The following is a 17,621-nucleotide window of genomic DNA, read 5'->3' as shown; positions in this document are numbered from 1 at the left end:
TAATTAAAAAATTACAAATAATCATTTCAACATGTATGTTTAACTATTAGCAACGTGTAACACTTGTTTGAATACTAATATATTAAAATAGAGAAATAATTTGAATGTTAGTATATTAAAATAGAGAAATAATATATTCTCAAACACAATATTTGAATAATTAATATATAAATAGATAATCATGACTTTTAATTTTATTGAAGTTTAGAGATTTTTTCGTTATTTTTTTTAAATATATTCTTTTAAACTTTTGAATAGTATAGACGCATATAATATTTGAATAATTAATATATAAATAGAGAATTATGAGTTTTAAGTTTTGAATTTTAGATATATTTTTTAAAATGTGATACTTTTAAATTTTTTAATACTTCACGCACACACGCACAAAAATTTTAATATTTATTACTTCATCTAATTTATTCTATTTAATTAATTTATTTTAAATTATCAAAAAAATTTATATTTAATTATATATTTTAAAATTAATATATTAAAATTACTTAACGTGTTTGCATGAATGTATGTTTATCTTATTCTTCTCGTGATTGTATAAAAATGAATAAAATGTTAAAATTCAATTTATCAATGGTTAATTATTTCTAATCAAATGCTTTTGTTTATAGATGTCACGACCCATTTCCATGGACCGGACCGGCACTAGGACCTGGGTGGGCTTAAGGCCCCCGAAGCCCGTAGTAAGCCTATATTATGCAATTCTCATTTACTATTCATAACTGTGGATACAGGCCCAATAATCTATTTCAATTATGTATCACTAGTACAGTTCATCTACAACCCACTAGAATACAATTGCGAAACTCTACCTGTATATTTACATCATCATTTATTTATTGTTTACAGTCTTCTATACTTATGTCTCAACTCCATAGGATTTTTCTTTCTTCTATTACCTGGAAAAAAAATAGGCAGGCAGGAGTGAGCGCCAAACTCAATGAGTAGGGTTAGATAACCCTCTCACCCCACACAATCATACAAATGCTAAAATATTTTTATTTGTTTATCGATTAAATTTATGATCATGCAGTGTCACACAAATGACAATACAACAGCAACCACAATTATTATCACCTTCATATAATCACATCACGTGGAAATTAGTCAGTGGAGTCACCGAACCCCCGATGAGCCGTCCTCCCACATGGCCCATCCTCTCACGTGTGCACCAGGGAGCCGATCCCCCATACTGGCCGACCGGTCTAATCCTCACTTGACCAGCCCTCTCATTGTTTTTCCATTCTCTCTTTTCTTTTTCATACCAACAGGAGGTAACCCGGGCGTCTCCATCAAATCTAGATCATCAGGCGCTCACAACAGGAGGCCACCCTGCGGGCTGCGATCAGATCTAGATTATCAGGTGCGCCCAATAAAGAAACCAACCTGTGGTTTTCCATATCACACAGATCATAGCAGCAGGTGCACACGGGGGCGCCGATCTCCCATTTACCCGGCCAAATTTCATATCATATTCAGGATCCATATCACATATACCATTCTCACAAACCCATGGTGACCCACTTCATCCCAATTCCACATAAACAAAGCACAGCAATATCACATCACAGCGAATCAAGCAATACAAATAGTGCAGCACGATATGGCAATTCAACAAAATAATGCATGATAACATTTAGCCGTGAATGCATGAATGCAGGTGGATGATACTAGTTATCTAACACTACTCACAGTTCTTTATTGTCCTTTAAAGGACTGTCTTTATAGCCACATGCTTCCAGCTTTTGTTCTCGCATTTTGGTATTCCATAAACCTTTAAAATAAACAAGAAAATTCTAAATAAGAATTTTAATCCAAAAACTTATATTTCACATTCATTTATTTATTTCGGTTACCGGTCATTTAATTCACTTGTTATATATGCATATATATATATCTGGGTCTTCTCCTAAATTTTTTTTTTTACGTAATCTACTCTCGATATTAATTTCAATTTTTATTTTTCTACCGAACTCTATTTTACTTTCTACCGAAATTTATTTTATTTTTCTACCGAAATTTCGGCGGCATCTCCCCTAAAAATTGGACTATCCACCTGTTAAGATATCAACAGTTCATCAAATATTTCAAACCACACAGCCCATCCATCGGGCAATCAAACAAGTCAATTTCTCCCATCCTCCATATTTTCCATATCAACATAAATTTATAAATGTTTCTTTAATTCTATATATCATCATTCCTAACAATTTATTTATTACACGAATTTAATTTTAATTATTCAAGTAATTTTTATTAATCAATGGATCAACACTAAATTAAATTAATTTAGTAGATCTAACCAAATTAAATTCATTTAACTAATCAAAATTGCTAAATCAAATTAATTAATCAAGATTACTAAAATCGATTTAATTCACTAAAATTACTAAAATCAAATTAATCAACTAAATTATTAAAAATTAAACTAACTAACATGACTAAATTTAATTAACTACCATGAATAAAATTAAATTAATTAACGAAAATGCATTTAAATTAATTTATACCCCAAATATAATTTTTTTGTAGAATTTCTGCTAGATCGGAAATTTCCACGCGTGCCGGATCGGAGAGCAGTGGCTGTTGGTGGTCGGAGGCGCGCTGGAGCAGCGACTAGGCGGTGGCGATGGCGCGACGTTTTCTCGAACGAAGACAGAGGGAGGTTGGGTCTGCTCGTGCCGCGCGATCTGACCCAGGAAGCTGGTGGAGGCGCTGCGACGTGGAGCGGCTGGACGTGGCGCCGGAGCTGCGTGCGGTGGCGCTCGGTGGTCGATCGCCTCTGCTGGAGCGGCTGGAACACAACGCCGACGCAGATCCAAGGAAGAAGAAAGGAAAAGGAAAGAAAGAAGAGAAAGAAGAAGAAGAAAAAGAAGAAGAAGAAGGAGGAGGAGGAGGAGGAGGAGGAGGAGCGGCGCTGCTCCTTGCATGTGCGAAGAAGAAGAGAGAAAAAAAATAAAAAGAAAGGGAGTGTTTCTAGAGGTTTCAAGGCCATTCCGGTTCGATTCGAACCGGTTTGGTCCAACTCAATGATTTAGCTCGATTTTTATTTGATTTGTAGGTTTTTCACTTGGTTTTCAGATTATCCGTGTGGTTTTCAAAAAAATCGCTTTGATTCCCGAGTTTGGTTTGATTTAATTTTTATTATTCAGTTAGGTTAGAAAACATTCCCTTCATTTACTCAATAAAAATAGTAACAGTAATAATATTTGATTTTAGTTTATATACCAATTACATACATAATCATATATTTAAAATCAATTAATAATTTGTATCCTATTTTACTTCATCAACATTTTAAGCATTGTCCAATCGAAAATCCCGAATAATCCGTTTTGGGCTTGGGCCCAATTCAAATTTGGACTCAAAGTTAGAATTGCTCGATCGTAACAACCCATATTATCAAAAATTCAGATTTTTGATTTAATAAAAATTCCAAAGTTTAGAAAATAAAAATTCGGGGTATTTCAATCTCCCCCCCTTAAGACAATTCGTCCTCGAATTGAATCTAGTGGGAAAGAATAAGAATGGATGCATGGAAAATTTTAAAGTTGCAAGAAATTGCTTCCAATACCAAAGAGACAGCTCAAAAGCGAAAATACATATCGAGAAAACAAAGTGAGTGGGGGTATTCTGATTGTACTTCTACCGCCAATTATTATATTTAGAATAAAATTTCGTTCAAGCTACATAGTACCACCTAGCCGAAGCTTATTTACTTTCATTTAAAAAATTAATTTATTTGTTTCCATATGAACGTTCAGTTTATACTTTATTTATGAAATAATAGCAAGGTCCTACTCCACATTTATAATACATAAGCTAATTGTTAAATTTTTCCATCCAAGTTTTAAAATATAGTATCAATTTATCTATCTCATCTTTTCTTATTTATGTCTAACAAGGTATTTACAACTTCCTTAAATTTATCCATTTAACCTTATCATTTCTAGTTTCTCAGGTTAGCACACTGCCACCTGTTGTTATCGTCTCAACCTCAACTAATAACTGTACATTTTACTAATTTAACCTCTTGAAGTTTAATTGTTTAATCTATTAATGGGTTGTTTACATCTACTACTGTTATCATTTTCAGATAGCCCCATAATCAACGTAAGTCAAAGCATTGTCTCATAGAAGAGTCAACTTCGAATATTCTTTTTCTTTACCGACAACCATCCTGTCAGGATTTAAATTAATTAATTTTAATATTTATCGAAGACTTCGGAGAAATTAATTGCCACATGTTTCAATTGTACTTTATTAACATGTCTTTTAACTCCAAAACATCCCCTAAAGTTGAATAATTTTCTTATGATCTAGCAACTACCCAAAACTTCAAATTTAAATATCACGACTCTCTAGTTCTGATTTGTCACAAGTCATTATAGTCTAAAAGGCATAATACTAAAAATTACAGTTCTTAACGTATCTATCTTTAAATTTTTATTGATTTCTATTTCTTATTTTGAGAAAATTTCTGCCTCATCAGATTCACTTGTACTAATAGTCTACGATACTAGCTATTTCTTGTGCATTTCATCGAATGTGTGTACTAACTAAGGAGTTTTGAGTAATTTAAGAATCCTCATTTATTAATACTCTCACTATACATTGTTTCACTGACAGATTAATCGTTTATTCAAAATTCGACTAATGAGTTGACGACTATACTCTAGGTCGACCATCCTATGGGTAACTGACCATTACAAACAATTTCAAAATAATTTTCCTTTTCCACTGTTAAAAATATCGGCATGTCACTCATATATAACTTTGAAATTCTTATAATAGAAATTTGCATTTCACTTTTATTTCCTTCAAAAACCAATATCAATGGTAATATAACCTATTTTCGAAAAGTTTGAAAATCAACACCCATTGTATTTTCTAAAATCTTTTTGTATTTAACACAAAAATGAATTGTCTATCTCCACGAGGACAGTCCTCAACTCATCTAGTTCCAGTCTACTGTTACATAGTTCATTCCTAAATAATCCTCTTAAACCAAAAATATTCTAATCTCCATTATTACTATTCCTTTCTCTATTATTAGTCTGTCAAATAGACTGGTCCACACCTTAAATTTTTCCAAAATTTATTTTCATTAATGATTTATTATTTATATTTATATTATTATTATTATCTTATCTTTATTTATTTAGTTATTTTTTCAAACTTTTGCCCAATTATTCACTAGCCACTTTTGATTATACTTAAAAGTACTACAATCTTACCCGTCATACTAATTTCTCCAAAGGAAATTTTTACATGCTTCTTTATTATGTCCAGTCATTCTGCCTCACCTCAATATGACATATCCAGTTAACATTATTTTCTTTCACATAATTAATTCACCTTTTTCTCCTTTATACTGTTTTAATTACTCCATCTAAATTCTACATATCAACATCCACCTCAATCAATACCTTTCATTATCCTTAGACACAATTTATCGTTTCTACATCTGATTCTTTTTAATTATGCCTCTAGGTCTCTATTCTCCTTAATGTTATACTTTAAATAATTTACAAATTTTCTCTTTTTTACATCCTTAAATTTTGCCTCAGTTAATTGAGGATTTCTTGTCTAGTATGATTATTTGTCCTAAACCCTCATTTTCTAACCCTTAATTTAATTTAAATTACAATTTCCACTTTTTATTACCTAACCGTAACATTTTTAGAATTTAATCTATATCTTAATTGAAATTTTCATTCAAATTCATATTCTATACCATTTATTATTAATTTATCAGTATCAATTTCTGTAAGCCTAATTTAGTCCTCGGGATAGACAATAAAATAAATCAAACATGTAATTCTTGTAAATCATTTAAATTCTAAAATCAAACAAATTTTGACATGCCGACAGAATAATAAAACCAAGCAATTAATTGAAACTTCACAATAAAAACAAGTTCCAATACGCAAATAATCAAACATTTTTTTTTTTTTTTTTTCAAATCATAGTTTAAATAAACTCACGTTCTTATTGTCTTTAAAACTCCCAATTCTTTTCTAAACAATTTCAAATAATTTTTTGAAGCAGTGTCTCTTGTCGAATCAAGGTGTACTGGGTGATCAGGCCATTACACCAATTTTCAACTGATCTTCTGCTTCAAAATAGATGGAGGGAATTTAGCAAAGCTCAAAATATTTATTTTATAAACGTCAGTTACCCAGACCTATTTATAATTTCCTATTATTTATGTCCCTTTAGTTCTCATCCTAAGTTTCATACAGATTTCCTTCCGTTCTCGTGCACGATGCGTCCACCGGCACTAAAATGGAATTCAATCCAGACTACAACTCCTTTGTTGGTTACGGCCGATCCCAACATAGGAGTCCTATACTTCTTTTCCTATGTTCCGCAATTGATTCCTAAGGCCTAACTTATGCTCTGATACCAACTTTGTCACGACCCATTTCCATGGACCGGACCGGCACTAGGACCTGGGTGGGCTTAAGGCCCCCGAAGCCCGTAGTAAGCCTATATTATGCAATTCTCATTTACTATTCATAACTGTGGATACAGGCCCAATAATCTATTTCAATTATGTATCACTAGTACAGTTCATCTACAACCCACTAGAATACAATTGCGAAACTCTACCTGTATATTTACATCATCATTTATTTATTGTTTACAGTCTTCTATACTTATGTCTCAACTCCATAGGATTTTTCTTTCTTCTATTACCTGGAAAAAAAATAGGCAGGCAGGAGTGAGCGCCAAACTCAATGAGTAGGGTTAGATAACCCTCTCACCCCACACAATCATACAAATGCTAAAATATTTTTATTTGTTTATCGATTAAATTTATGATCATGCAGTGTCACACAAATGACAATACAACAGCAACCACAATTATTATCACCTTCATATAATCACATCACGTGGAAATTAGTCAGTGGAGTCACCGAACCCCCGATGAGCCGTCCTCCCACATGGCCCATCCTCTCACGTGTGCACCAGGGAGCCGATCCCCCATACTGGCCGACCGGTCTAATCCTCACTTGACCAGCCCTCTCATTGTTTTTCCATTCTCTCTTTTCTTTTTCATACCAACAGGAGGTAACCCGGGCGTCTCCATCAAATCTAGATCATCAGGCGCTCACAACAGGAGGCCACCCTGCGGGCTGCGATCAGATCTAGATTATCAGGTGCGCCCAATAAAGAAACCAACCTGTGGTTTTCCATATCACACAGATCATAGCAGCAGGTGCACACGGGGGCGCCGATCTCCCATTTACCCGGCCAAATTTCATATCATATTCAGGATCCATATCACATATACCATTCTCACAAACCCATGGTGACCCACTTCATCCCAATTCCACATAAACAAAGCACAGCAATATCACATCACAGCGAATCAAGCAATACAAATAGTGCAGCACGATATGGCAATTCAATAAAATAATGCATGATAACATTTAGCCATGAATGCATGAATGCAGGTGGATGATACTAGTTATCTAACACTACTCACAGTTCTTTATTGTCCTTTAAAGGACTGTCTTTATAGCCACATGCTTCCAGCTTTTGTTCTCGCATTTTGGTATTCCATAAACCTTTAAAATAAACAAGAAAATTCTAAATAAGAATTTTAATCCAAAAACTTATATTTCACATTCATTTATTTATTTCGGTTACCAGTCATTTAATTCACTTGTTATATATGCATATATATATATCTGGGTCTTCTCCTAAATTTTTTTTTTTTACGTAATCTACTCTCGATATTAATTTCAATTTTTATTTTTCTACCGAACTCTATTTTACTTTCTACCGAAATTTATTTTATTTTTCTACCGAAATTTCGGCGGCATCTCCCCTAAAAATTGGACTATCCACCTGTTAAGATATCAACAGTTCATCAAATATTTCAAACCACACAGCCCATCCATCGGGCAATCAAACAAGTCAATTTCTCCCATCCTCCATATTTTCCATATCAACATAAATTTATAAATGTTTCTTTAATTCTATATATCATCATTCCTAACAATTTATTTATTACACGAATTTAATTTTAATTATTCAAGTAATTTTTATTAATCAATGGATCAACACTAAATTAAATTAATTTAGTAGATCTAACCAAATTAAATTCATTTAACTAATCAAAATTGCTAAATCAAATTAATTAATCAAGATTACTAAAATCGATTTAATTCACTAAAATTACTAAAATCAAATTAATCAACTAAATTATTAAAATTAAACTAACTAACATGACTAAATTTAATTAACTACCATGAATAAAATTAAATTAATTAACGAAAATGCATTTAAATTAATTTATACCCCAAATATAATTTTTTTGTAGAATTTCTGCTAGATCGGAAATTTCCACGCGTGCCGGATCGGAGAGCAGTGGCTGTTGGTGGTCGGAGGCGCGCTGGAGCAGCGACTAGGCGGTGGCGATGGCGCGACGTTTTCTCGAACGAAGACAGAGGGAGGTTGGGTCTGCTCGTGCCGCGCGATCTGACCCAGGAAGCTGGTGGAGGCGCTGCGACGTGGAGCGGCTGGACGTGGCGCCGGAGCTGCGTGCGGTGGCGCTCGGTGGTCGATCGCCTCTGCTGGAGCGGCTGGAACACAACGCCGACGCAGATCCAAGGAAGAAGAAAGGAAAAGGAAAGAAAGAAGAGAAAGAAGAAGAAGAAAAAGAAGAAGAAGAAGGAGGAGGAGGAGGAGGAGGAGGAGGAGCGGCGCTGCTCCTTGCATGTGCGAAGAAGAAGAGAGAAAAAAAATAAAAAGAAAGGGAGTGTTTCTAGAGGTTTCAAGGCCATTCCGGTTCGATTCGAACCGGTTTGGTCCAACTCAATGATTTAGCTCGATTTTTATTTGATTTGTAGGTTTTTCACTTGGTTTTCAGATTATCCGTGTGGTTTTCAAAAAAATCGCTTTGATTCCCGAGTTTGGTTTGATTTAATTTTTATTATTCAGTTAGGTTAGAAAACATTCCCTTCATTTACTCAATAAAAATAGTAACAGTAATAATATTTGATTTTAGTTTATATACCAATTACATACATAATCATATATTTAAAATCAATTAATAATTTGTATCCTATTTTACTTCATCAACATTTTAAGCATTGTCCAATCGAAAATCCCGAATAATCCGTTTTGGGCTTGGGCCCAATTCAAATTTGGACTCAAAGTTAGAATTGCTCGATCGTAACAACCCATATTATCAAAAATTCAGATTTTTGATTTAATAAAAATTCCAAAGTTTAGAAAATAAAAATTCGGGGTATTTCAATAGAAATCTTAGATGCTAATTAAAATATAATCTTATAATTAATAATAATATTTTATTTTATTGTCTATAATTATTTTTACCATTAGATATGTTGAAAGCTTCTTGCATTAGTATTGATAATCGATTTTTTATTTAGCTATTTAATATATTTTGTTTCATATTTATAGCGACTGAATTTGGTACTTTTATATTGATTTTACGCGTGAATTTTTTTTTAATTCTTATATTAGATGTGTGAAATATTTGAGTTGAATAGAATTTGTGGAATCATTTTTGTCCGTTCATGATTCTTTTGATTTAGGAAAAATAAATAATTTTTAAGGGAGTGCAATAAAAATTTAATTTAATTTTTTTTTTTTTAAAAGAATGCTGACAAAGGAGTATTGCATCAATATTTTTAAAATTGGACGGTCGACCGTTTTAGCCAAAATCAGAAAACTAATCTCTATATGCTAACCTGCACCACAAACAATGGCTGTCACCAGCACTGCAACGACAACCTGGCTTATAAGAGGAGCATTTCGTGCTTTAGCACCATCTCACCCTCTTCACAGAAACACCGCCCTCTCTTTTTATAGAAAACCTTCCTCTCTTCTTCCTCACATCACTCCTTTGAGAAACTCAGGTTTACGACTTAAACTATTCATGCCTTATAAGTAGATACCGCTTCAATTGAGAACAAAAACGAAATTGAGCTATTAATTATACCCATTAGGCTAATGAAAGTTTTTTTTTTTTTTTTGGGCTTTCTTTTAATTTGTGTGGTGATTACTCGATTATGCTTAAACTGAAATGGTTATCTGATGTTTGATGAAATGCCTGACATAGATATTGTACAAGAAGTTTTCCTTCAATCCAATTCTAGTGTGATAAGTAAGTGAAAATTTCTTCGCCAATAATGCTATTCTATGCTAAGCCTTTTGAATATGTGGAATTGATTAGTTTGTTTTAGCTAGAGTAAGGCTTCTAGCGAATTGAGTGTTGGATTTGCTTTATGACAGCTTTTGTGAACACCTGACATAAGTCTTGGGGTTTCTCTAAATTTTGATGCTTGGTCTGGCAAAGATGATGTTAATTTTATGTGCCAGTGATCCTTACATTGATTCCTGCATTGGTGCAAAATTATTTGGGTGCAGAAATGCTTGGCTAGATCATTTCATGGATTAAAATCTTTCACAATATTGGAAATTAGGAATATGCTGACATGCATTATTATTATTATCTTCTATCTTTTATGAAACATTTGTTAACATTTATGGGCTGGTGGTGTATGCAACTTTTTGATTTATATCTAATCTAATCACATTATTTAATTAGTCAATAACCCATTTATAGCCCTCGGGATATGTCACTTGGCACAAGCTATGAAGGGGGACGTCAATGATTTACTCAAGGGTATAGGAGACAGAAGTATCGTTGAAGAAGTTAAGCATATCCTTGACATGGTATTTTTCAGCCTTTCTGGAACCATTTCCTAACTATATGTGCTTCTAAACATATGTTTTCTTTATTTCACTTCTCTAATAAGAACAAAAAGGCTAGGATTTTTTCCTGTATAAGTAAAGTTAAAGGCCTATTCATCAATGTGAAACTAAACATCTCTTAATCTTGCTCAGTTTCTAATTTGTCTTCTATGCTTTTTGCAGGCTAAAAGAGCATCATCAAGAAGGGAAGTACTCCATACAGATTTTCTCACCCCACCAACATTGAAGGAGTCAATACGTCTATTGGAAAAACTAGCTGACATTAAAGTAGTTGCTCAGGGAGGATACCCGCAGGTTAAAACAAATAAGCTCTCTATCTCTCTCCAGTTTTCCGATTTTTCATTGATATATCTCCCAAATCCTCTAGGCTGAGCGTTGCAGGCTTTCTGTTGGTCATCCAGACACGCTGACAAATGATCCAGATATAATTGCAGCATTGAGGTAAGTTGTACTGACCTTCTCTTTGACAAACTAGAAATCCACTCTAAATTTTCTGATGATTTTTCAGATTTCTTTAACATCTCTAGGCTTTCCAGTATTACAGGTAACTTTGCATTCCAAACCTGTTCTCATGGTGACTTCCTTGGTGCAATTTTAGGTGCGGGGATCTCCAGAGAAAAGGTTGGGGATATAATCTTGCAGGTACTATGTCAATATATTTTTTGGATTCTTCCTGAAACTATTTCAGCTATTTTATCACTCAAACCTTAGCTTGGCTATTAGAGTTATTGCGCAAATTTGGTTCTAGTTTCTAGCTTCAAATGCTTGCTTGACCATAGCTTGCATATTCCATATAAAACTAGTGCCATCTCTAATTGGTGCTTGAATTCAAGTTTGAAGTTGAACTAGACTTGGTGCAGATTAGATAAAGCTAATGCTTTGAAAGTGAGCACGGAAATAGGAATTCAAGACAAAAAGAAGGAATAAAAAAAAGACTTGTTTTGCCAAGTAATTTTGTCAAGTAATATTTCTTTATAGCCTTCCTGAGCTGAGCAGTAGAATAAGCTAACTTAAGGACCAAAAGAAAGAGGAAAGGAGCACAGTTTATCAGCAAGCTTGAGCCTTTTGATTATGATAAGTTAACTCGTATAAATCTTTGTTTGCTGCTTTAATGATTATCCAGGGCGACAAAGGGGCTCAAATCCTTCTTGTTCCAGAACTTGTCGACTTTATCATGTCATCACTGGACAAGGTATATAAGCCTTCTTTAAATAACCATGGATGCCATCATGTATCTAAATAAATTATTAATGTCTACAAAAATAAATATTATTTTCCTCTATAGAATATATCATAATGAACACTGTTTCATAGGAAATTTATGACCTTGGCTTGATATTTTGACAGGACAAGTTCCAATTACCAATGCATATAAATTTTTGTGAAGCTAGAATTTCTTAGTTATGATATGAGAAAAAATTCTTCTTGAAGATCTCTTACCCGATTAGGTGGCATTGCTCAACCATTTCTCAGCAGGCGCATGGATTAGAAAATTAGAAATTTGGTCCTGTAGATTGTATACTTGGTGGCTTTTGATGTGATGCTATTCAATGCTCTCCTGTGTTATTATTTTACTTATTTGTCTTGCAGGTTAGTAATGTTTCAGTTTCTTGTGCAAGGATACCGTTGCTTGCTCTTGAATATGAACCGCCAAGGTTGCAGGCTATCATGTTTGGTGTTTTCTGCATAATTTTGGACATATTCACATTTGGCTTGAGTTGAACATTGTGTGCTCTTTTCTGTTTTCAGGACTAATACATTTAAAACAGTAGAAACGTCACTCAGGGTTGATGCTCTAGCTAGCGCTGGATTCAAGATTTCACGATCGAAATTAGTTGATTTGATTAGGTAATGCCTGTTTTGCTTCCGTGGAATTTATCCATTGATATCCACTCTGGATGTACATTATGACCACTACCTATACTTAGTGAGACATATCTTTAATTGTCCATCCACGTATCCATATTAAATACTCGAGTTCTTTTTGCCTGCTGTCTTCTATCTTATATATATTTGCAGACTTCTTTAACCAATTCCTTCAAGAAAGTTACTGCTTATTTGTAAAATGATATATTTCTGGTCATCAATGCACATAAATAGGCCATTTTAGCCGAATCTCCCATCTGGTAATGCCATTCCGACCATCATGTTTTTGGTTTTGTCTCTGCACAACTCTACTGGACATTTGGATATTTGGTGCAACAGAGGTAAGTTTTAGCACCCTTGATATCGTAAATTGATCAAATCATTTCAATGGCAGTTATGGTCACATAACAAATGAAATAGCTTTGGGATTTCCTGGGTCAATTTGTTTTCTTTTGGTTTTGGTTTGATGCATATTTAATTAGAATCTGCATGAAAGAAAATAGTAAGAATCCTGAACTCTGAAAATATCAGGAATTTTGACCAGAAGACAACTCGTTTCAGCCTTTAGAATGACACGTGCCTCAATTGATGCATAGTTGTTTTCAAAGAGTAATTATATTGGTCACTTTGATAACTTGCATCTAGATGAGAAGCAAATCGATAGTTGGAAGTGCCATAACCTGGCAATTTATTAGATGGAGAATTTTATATATACACCTAATGTTCTGTCTCTGCAGTAACAAGGACGTGCGCGTGAATTGGACGACCATCACAAAAAATAATACTACACTGAAAACTGGAGATATTGTTTCAGTCAGTGGGAAAGGCAGATTAAAGGTGAAGTATTTGAACTTCTTGTTATAATTTACTTTTATTATTTAGATCGTCATTCTAATGCATGAATTGCTTTAACTCAGATAGGAGAAATAAATTCTACGAAGAAAGGAAAATTTGCAGTTGAGCTTATTCGTTTTCTGTGACTGATACGAGGTGGCAATTCAAGGGCATTGGTTTACTCTGGTTAGTAAGTTATTGGATTGCAGCTTCTTTTCACCTAAAGCAAGATCTTTATGTAAGAGCTAGAGTTCTCAGGCAATATTGACTTAAAAGCTTACCGTCAACTATGATTTAGAAGCTCCAATTTCCACTTACTGAAAATGAAAATAATGTAAGAATAATTTTCTAAAATTAATTACAGTTTCATATTTTGATTTTTATTACATTTTTTTCCTAAAATTAGTATAAGAATAAGTTTATAAATTAAAATATTTTTTTTCCTAAAATACAGATTACAGTTTCAAAATTTGATTATTAAAAATCATAAATTAATTTTTTTCTAAAACTAATGTAAGAATACTTTTTTTTTGGGTTTTTAATATTACAGTTTCAGATTTTGATTCTTATTCCATTTTTTCATTTTAAATATCTAAGACTTTTTTTTTTATCTGAAATTAATATAAGAATAAAATAGCAAATAATTTTTTTTTTCTAAAATTAAAAACAAACTCAAAAATTTTTAAAACAAGAGTTGCATATAAACCTTACTGATCAAATTTGAAGAAGAATCAAATAACAATATATTTGTAAATGTTAATGAAATATTAAATTTTAAGTAAAACAAAAATTCTTTTCATTCTCTTCCTCTCTTTCTACTCCCTCACTCATTTACGATCTACCCTCCATTGAGACAAGGAAATTACTTGCCCTTGAAGACGAAATATCAAATACCTAACTTCTGTTTGTTTCTGTAAAATAACTTCCAGGAAATTTTCATAATTTTCCGTTGTTTGGATTGTTTAAGAAAATAAGTCAACAGAAAATATTTTCCTGATCAAAGGAAAATTAAGTCATTTTTAAGGAAAATGGCTTCTCATTTTCAAGAGCGTAAAAGATTTTTTGGAGTTTGACAAACTTATTTTAATCTAATAAATCCATATTTTTTAAATTTACTAATCATCAATAACCACTACCACCACTTACCATTCACCACCAGTCACCGTCGCTCACCGGCGTCTATCATAATTTACCTTTTTTTTTTGCATTATTCTCATATTTAACAATAAAAATTTTAAAATACGAAATTTATATTGTTATTATTATTATTAGTATAGTCTTATGAGTTAAAATTTTAATGTTTTTAACTAATTTTCAATAATGTAACCAAACAATGGAAACTTATACTAATTTTTAACTAATTTTCAATATTTTTAACCAACGTGCCAATAACATCTAGAAAACTTATACTCCAGGACAACCAAGGAAAAAAAAAAAAAAAAAAATCAATTCTCAAGTCTTAACCCGGTAAAAACAATCCCTCTGTTTCAAATTCTCTTTCTGGAAGCTACCGTATACCTAGATATTTTATGCAAAAAAGCAGAAAGAAAGCCTTCGTTATAATGATGGTATCAGCACCACAAATCTTTTGAATCTCCACATTAATCCTCACCATGAGCTAGAAGGAATTTGTTTCCATCTGTTTTATCAAATTGAGAGTTTCAAACTTAGTGATTTAAGCTATAAAGAAGGAAGGATGGAAGATGACATGAAAAATAAAAACAGAACTTTTAGTGAAATATACAAAAATAGAAGTTCAAGAGCAATGATAGGTTTTTCAAAAGCATTGGAGTTACGAGTATACAACATTCACGGTTAAATTTATATTAACAACATATTAAATCAATATTTTAAATGTAAAATTTGTTGTTTTTAGCATAAGAACATTTCAAATTATTACAAAAAGCGAAATATAGAGTGCCATCTTATCGATTTTAAACTTTAACGTAATACAATTTTTTTTTTTGTCAAAATTAAAAGGTTAAATTATTTATTTAGCCCTTTTAACTTGTGAATCATCTATCGAATAGTAGGTTAGTTAAGAAGCTGAGTGGATTCTTGAAAATGCTGGCTTGCTGTGTTTTTGAGAAAGAAATTGGACTTTCTACTTAATAATTTCTATGTAATTAATTATAGAATTAGCTACTCATAATAAAAATAACAACGAACCACCTTGAAATAGGCTTCTCTTCCTCTTATTACGGACACAAAACCTTGTTCATTTATACTGCTGAATGAAATAAATAAATAAAAAAAAAAAAACTCAATCTTTAAGTACAATATTTAAAAAAAGAAAAAAAGCCCTTCCCATTCACTCTCTTGAGAAACAATACATCCCAAACCATAGACTCATCTACCAATAATCTCTAACGAACTATAATTTTCTTTATTTATTATTATCTTTAAACCATCTATATATATATATATATATATATCTATATATGTGTATAGTAGTTTGTTCTAAGCATACCCACAAACTCCGTAGTTGCAGGGAACTCCCGGAGGGCATTTTTTATTGCACCCGCCACAATTATTTGCATCATAAGCAACACTAATACAGCTTCCATGGCAGCAACGCTCTCCAAATTTGCACTTGCTACCGCACTCGCCACAGTTGTTCTGATCTCCAAGAACGTTCCGGCAATGGCTCTTGCAGCAGTAGAGTAAGCTTGTGCCATTGTTTGCATACACTCCATTACATATATTGGAACTTAACGCATTGCAACGCGTACCTTTTCTTATAACTCTTGCCAAGAAACTACTTCTTGACCTAAAATTAGGCAACGGGGTATCAAGAATGTACTCTTCATCGTCTTCACTTTCGGCTGCGAGGGATTTTTGAGTATGAAATGATACTAGCAGTAGTAAAAGGACAGAGAGAATGGTTGTGAGTTTGAGTAGAGAAGGAGCCATTCTCTTTTCTCTTTCTCTATCAAATTGAAATTTGTCTATAGAAGTGTACAGCAAGAGAGGTGCTTGGAGGGTATTTTAAGCTGAAAGTTTGTGATAAAAATATTCCATAATGTAAGGGAAAAGAAATGCTGTCTTAAGTTTTTAAGAAGAGGGTTGATTAAATTGTTAATTAATTCATGAATTTAAGCATTAATTCTTAGACTCTAGATTCGCATTAATTCTTAGACTCTAGATTCTAGAGTGAGTTAATTAATTATTTCTTTGACTAATTAGAATGAAAGGCTGGCATTCTGCATTAAGTTTTTGATTAATGAAGATCTAATTGAAAGACAACACTAGTATTATTTTTCTTAGCTAGCTAGGCTTGTTTGTGTATATTTTTATCTTGTTATCTGTAGGTTATATTCGGCAAAAATTTTTTAAATAGCTAAACGTTATATTTTAGGATATTCGGTGACATAACATTTGAACTAACTTTTAGATGTTGAGGTAAGGTTTTATAAAAAGTTGATTCATCTAACGTTTAATTTTTAGTTTTTTTATAAAAAACTATTCAAATAGCTAACAGCTAAACACTTAACAACTATCAAAACAATTAATTTTGTCGAACAAACTTGTAGTTTTTGTGCTAATTATGAATATCTAATTGTATGTAAATACTCAATTGTCGTTATTAAATTTGTATTTTTATAATATTTTTATCTCTTTCTCTCTAATGAAAAAACACTTTAATGAAAAAATGCTCTGTATTTTTATTATGCCAATTTTCGTTATTAAATTTGTAAATTTATACACCCATTGTATATAAGTTTTTCCTGTTAGAAAAAATGCATAGGAATAAATTGACCTACTTAATTACTAATTAATGTGATCCGAAATATGTTTCTTTTCTTTTCAAAATAGTGGAAAATGGAACTAATTAGACTTGCATTGTAGTTCTAAGAAATGCATAACTACTAAATTGAGCTTAGGAGGATTGATTGTATGTCATTTTGTAAATTTAATTTCCTTCACAATACAAATAAAATCTTCACAAAAGGATCAGGTGATAGTGGAGAATGATACTATAATTATTTAATTCTTTCTATTTTTTGTTTACACATGCATTTTCAAGCTTAGAGTAAATCAAATGATTCAACTAAATCTTTCTTAACAGCAACAAATTCAGGTTTCGACCCTTTACCAATATAACAATCCCGCCTCAAGAAGACTTTTAATTTTTTGACAGCAACAAT

General features: G+C 32.3%; 2 protein-coding genes and 1 long non-coding RNA gene across 12 annotated transcripts; 1 reads left to right on the top strand and 2 right to left on the bottom strand.

Moving 5' to 3' along the window:
* Nucleotides 1-620: 620 nt before the first annotated feature.
* On the bottom strand, nt 621-8,722 carry LOC149494962 (uncharacterized). 3 transcript variants are annotated; one of them, XR_016321749.1, is made up of 4 exons: nt 8,329-8,722; nt 7,511-7,592; nt 1,708-1,789; nt 621-914 (listed from the first exon to the last, which is right to left on the bottom strand). It is a non-coding gene; the product is annotated as an uncharacterized LOC149494962 (long non-coding RNA). The 3 variants fall into 3 exon arrangements; XR_016321750.1 differs by lacking the exons at nt 7,511-7,592; nt 8,329-8,722 and adding an exon at nt 2,526-2,919; XR_016321751.1 differs by lacking the exons at nt 621-914; nt 1,708-1,789 and adding an exon at nt 6,127-6,717.
* Nucleotides 8,723-9,687: 965 nt separating this feature from the next.
* Nucleotides 9,688-16,585, top strand: LOC105650445 (RNA-binding S4 domain-containing protein). 8 transcript variants are annotated; one of them, XR_005177212.2, is made up of 12 exons: nt 9,688-9,914; nt 10,118-10,162; nt 10,607-10,734; nt 10,936-11,067; nt 11,141-11,214; nt 11,310-11,415; nt 11,897-11,965; nt 12,364-12,428; nt 12,523-12,621; nt 12,874-12,980; nt 13,377-13,476; nt 13,557-13,574. XR_005177212.2 is itself a non-coding variant. In XM_037636300.2 (12 exons), the coding sequence occupies exons 1-11, from the start codon at nt 9,761-9,763 to the stop codon at nt 13,617-13,619; spliced, it is 1,035 nt and encodes a 344-aa protein (XP_037492228.1). In that variant the 5' UTR covers nt 9,690-9,760; the 3' UTR covers nt 13,620-13,659; nt 16,046-16,585. The 8 variants fall into 8 exon arrangements, 7 of the variants coding, with proteins under 7 accessions (XP_037492228.1, XP_037492227.1, XP_037492226.1 ...); XM_037636300.2 differs by lacking the exon at nt 12,874-12,980 and adding an exon at nt 16,046-16,585 and having other exon boundaries at nt 9,690-9,914; nt 13,557-13,659; XM_037636299.2 differs by lacking the exon at nt 12,874-12,980 and adding an exon at nt 15,965-16,585 and having other exon boundaries at nt 9,690-9,914; nt 13,557-13,659.
* GRI (Stigma-specific Stig1 family protein) lies at nt 15,688-16,386 on the bottom strand. Its single transcript, XM_089724251.1, has one exon. The coding sequence runs from the start codon at nt 16,384-16,386 to the stop codon at nt 15,934-15,936; it is 453 nt and encodes a 150-aa protein (XP_089580377.1). The 3' UTR covers nt 15,688-15,933.
* Nucleotides 16,586-17,621: the final 1,036 nt, after the last annotated feature.

Source organism: Jatropha curcas, chromosome 7 (assembly GCF_041381405.1).
Source record: "Jatropha curcas cultivar XTBG-Jc1 chromosome 7, XTBG_Jcur_1.0, whole genome shotgun sequence".
NCBI classification, from domain to species: domain Eukaryota; kingdom Viridiplantae; phylum Streptophyta; class Magnoliopsida; order Malpighiales; family Euphorbiaceae; genus Jatropha; species Jatropha curcas.
Note: the sequence above shows the minus strand (reverse complement) of the source record. Positions and strands in the feature narration are given on the sequence as shown.

Coding starts and splice junctions, on each gene's coding strand:
- LOC105650445 (XM_037636300.2), top strand. CDS start 9,761: ATGGCTGTCACCAGCACTGCAACGACAACCTGGCTTATAAGAGGAGCA. Junction 10,735..10,935: donor TTAAGCATATCCTTGACATG/GTATTTTTCAGC, acceptor TGCTTTTTGCAG/GCTAAAAGAGCATCATCAAG. Junction 11,215..11,309: donor GATATAATTGCAGCATTGAG/GTAAGTTGTACT, acceptor TAGGCTTTCCAG/TATTACAGGTAACTTTGCAT.
- GRI (XM_089724251.1), bottom strand. CDS start 16,386: ATGGCTCCTTCTCTACTCAAACTCACAACCATTCTCTCTGTCCTTTTA.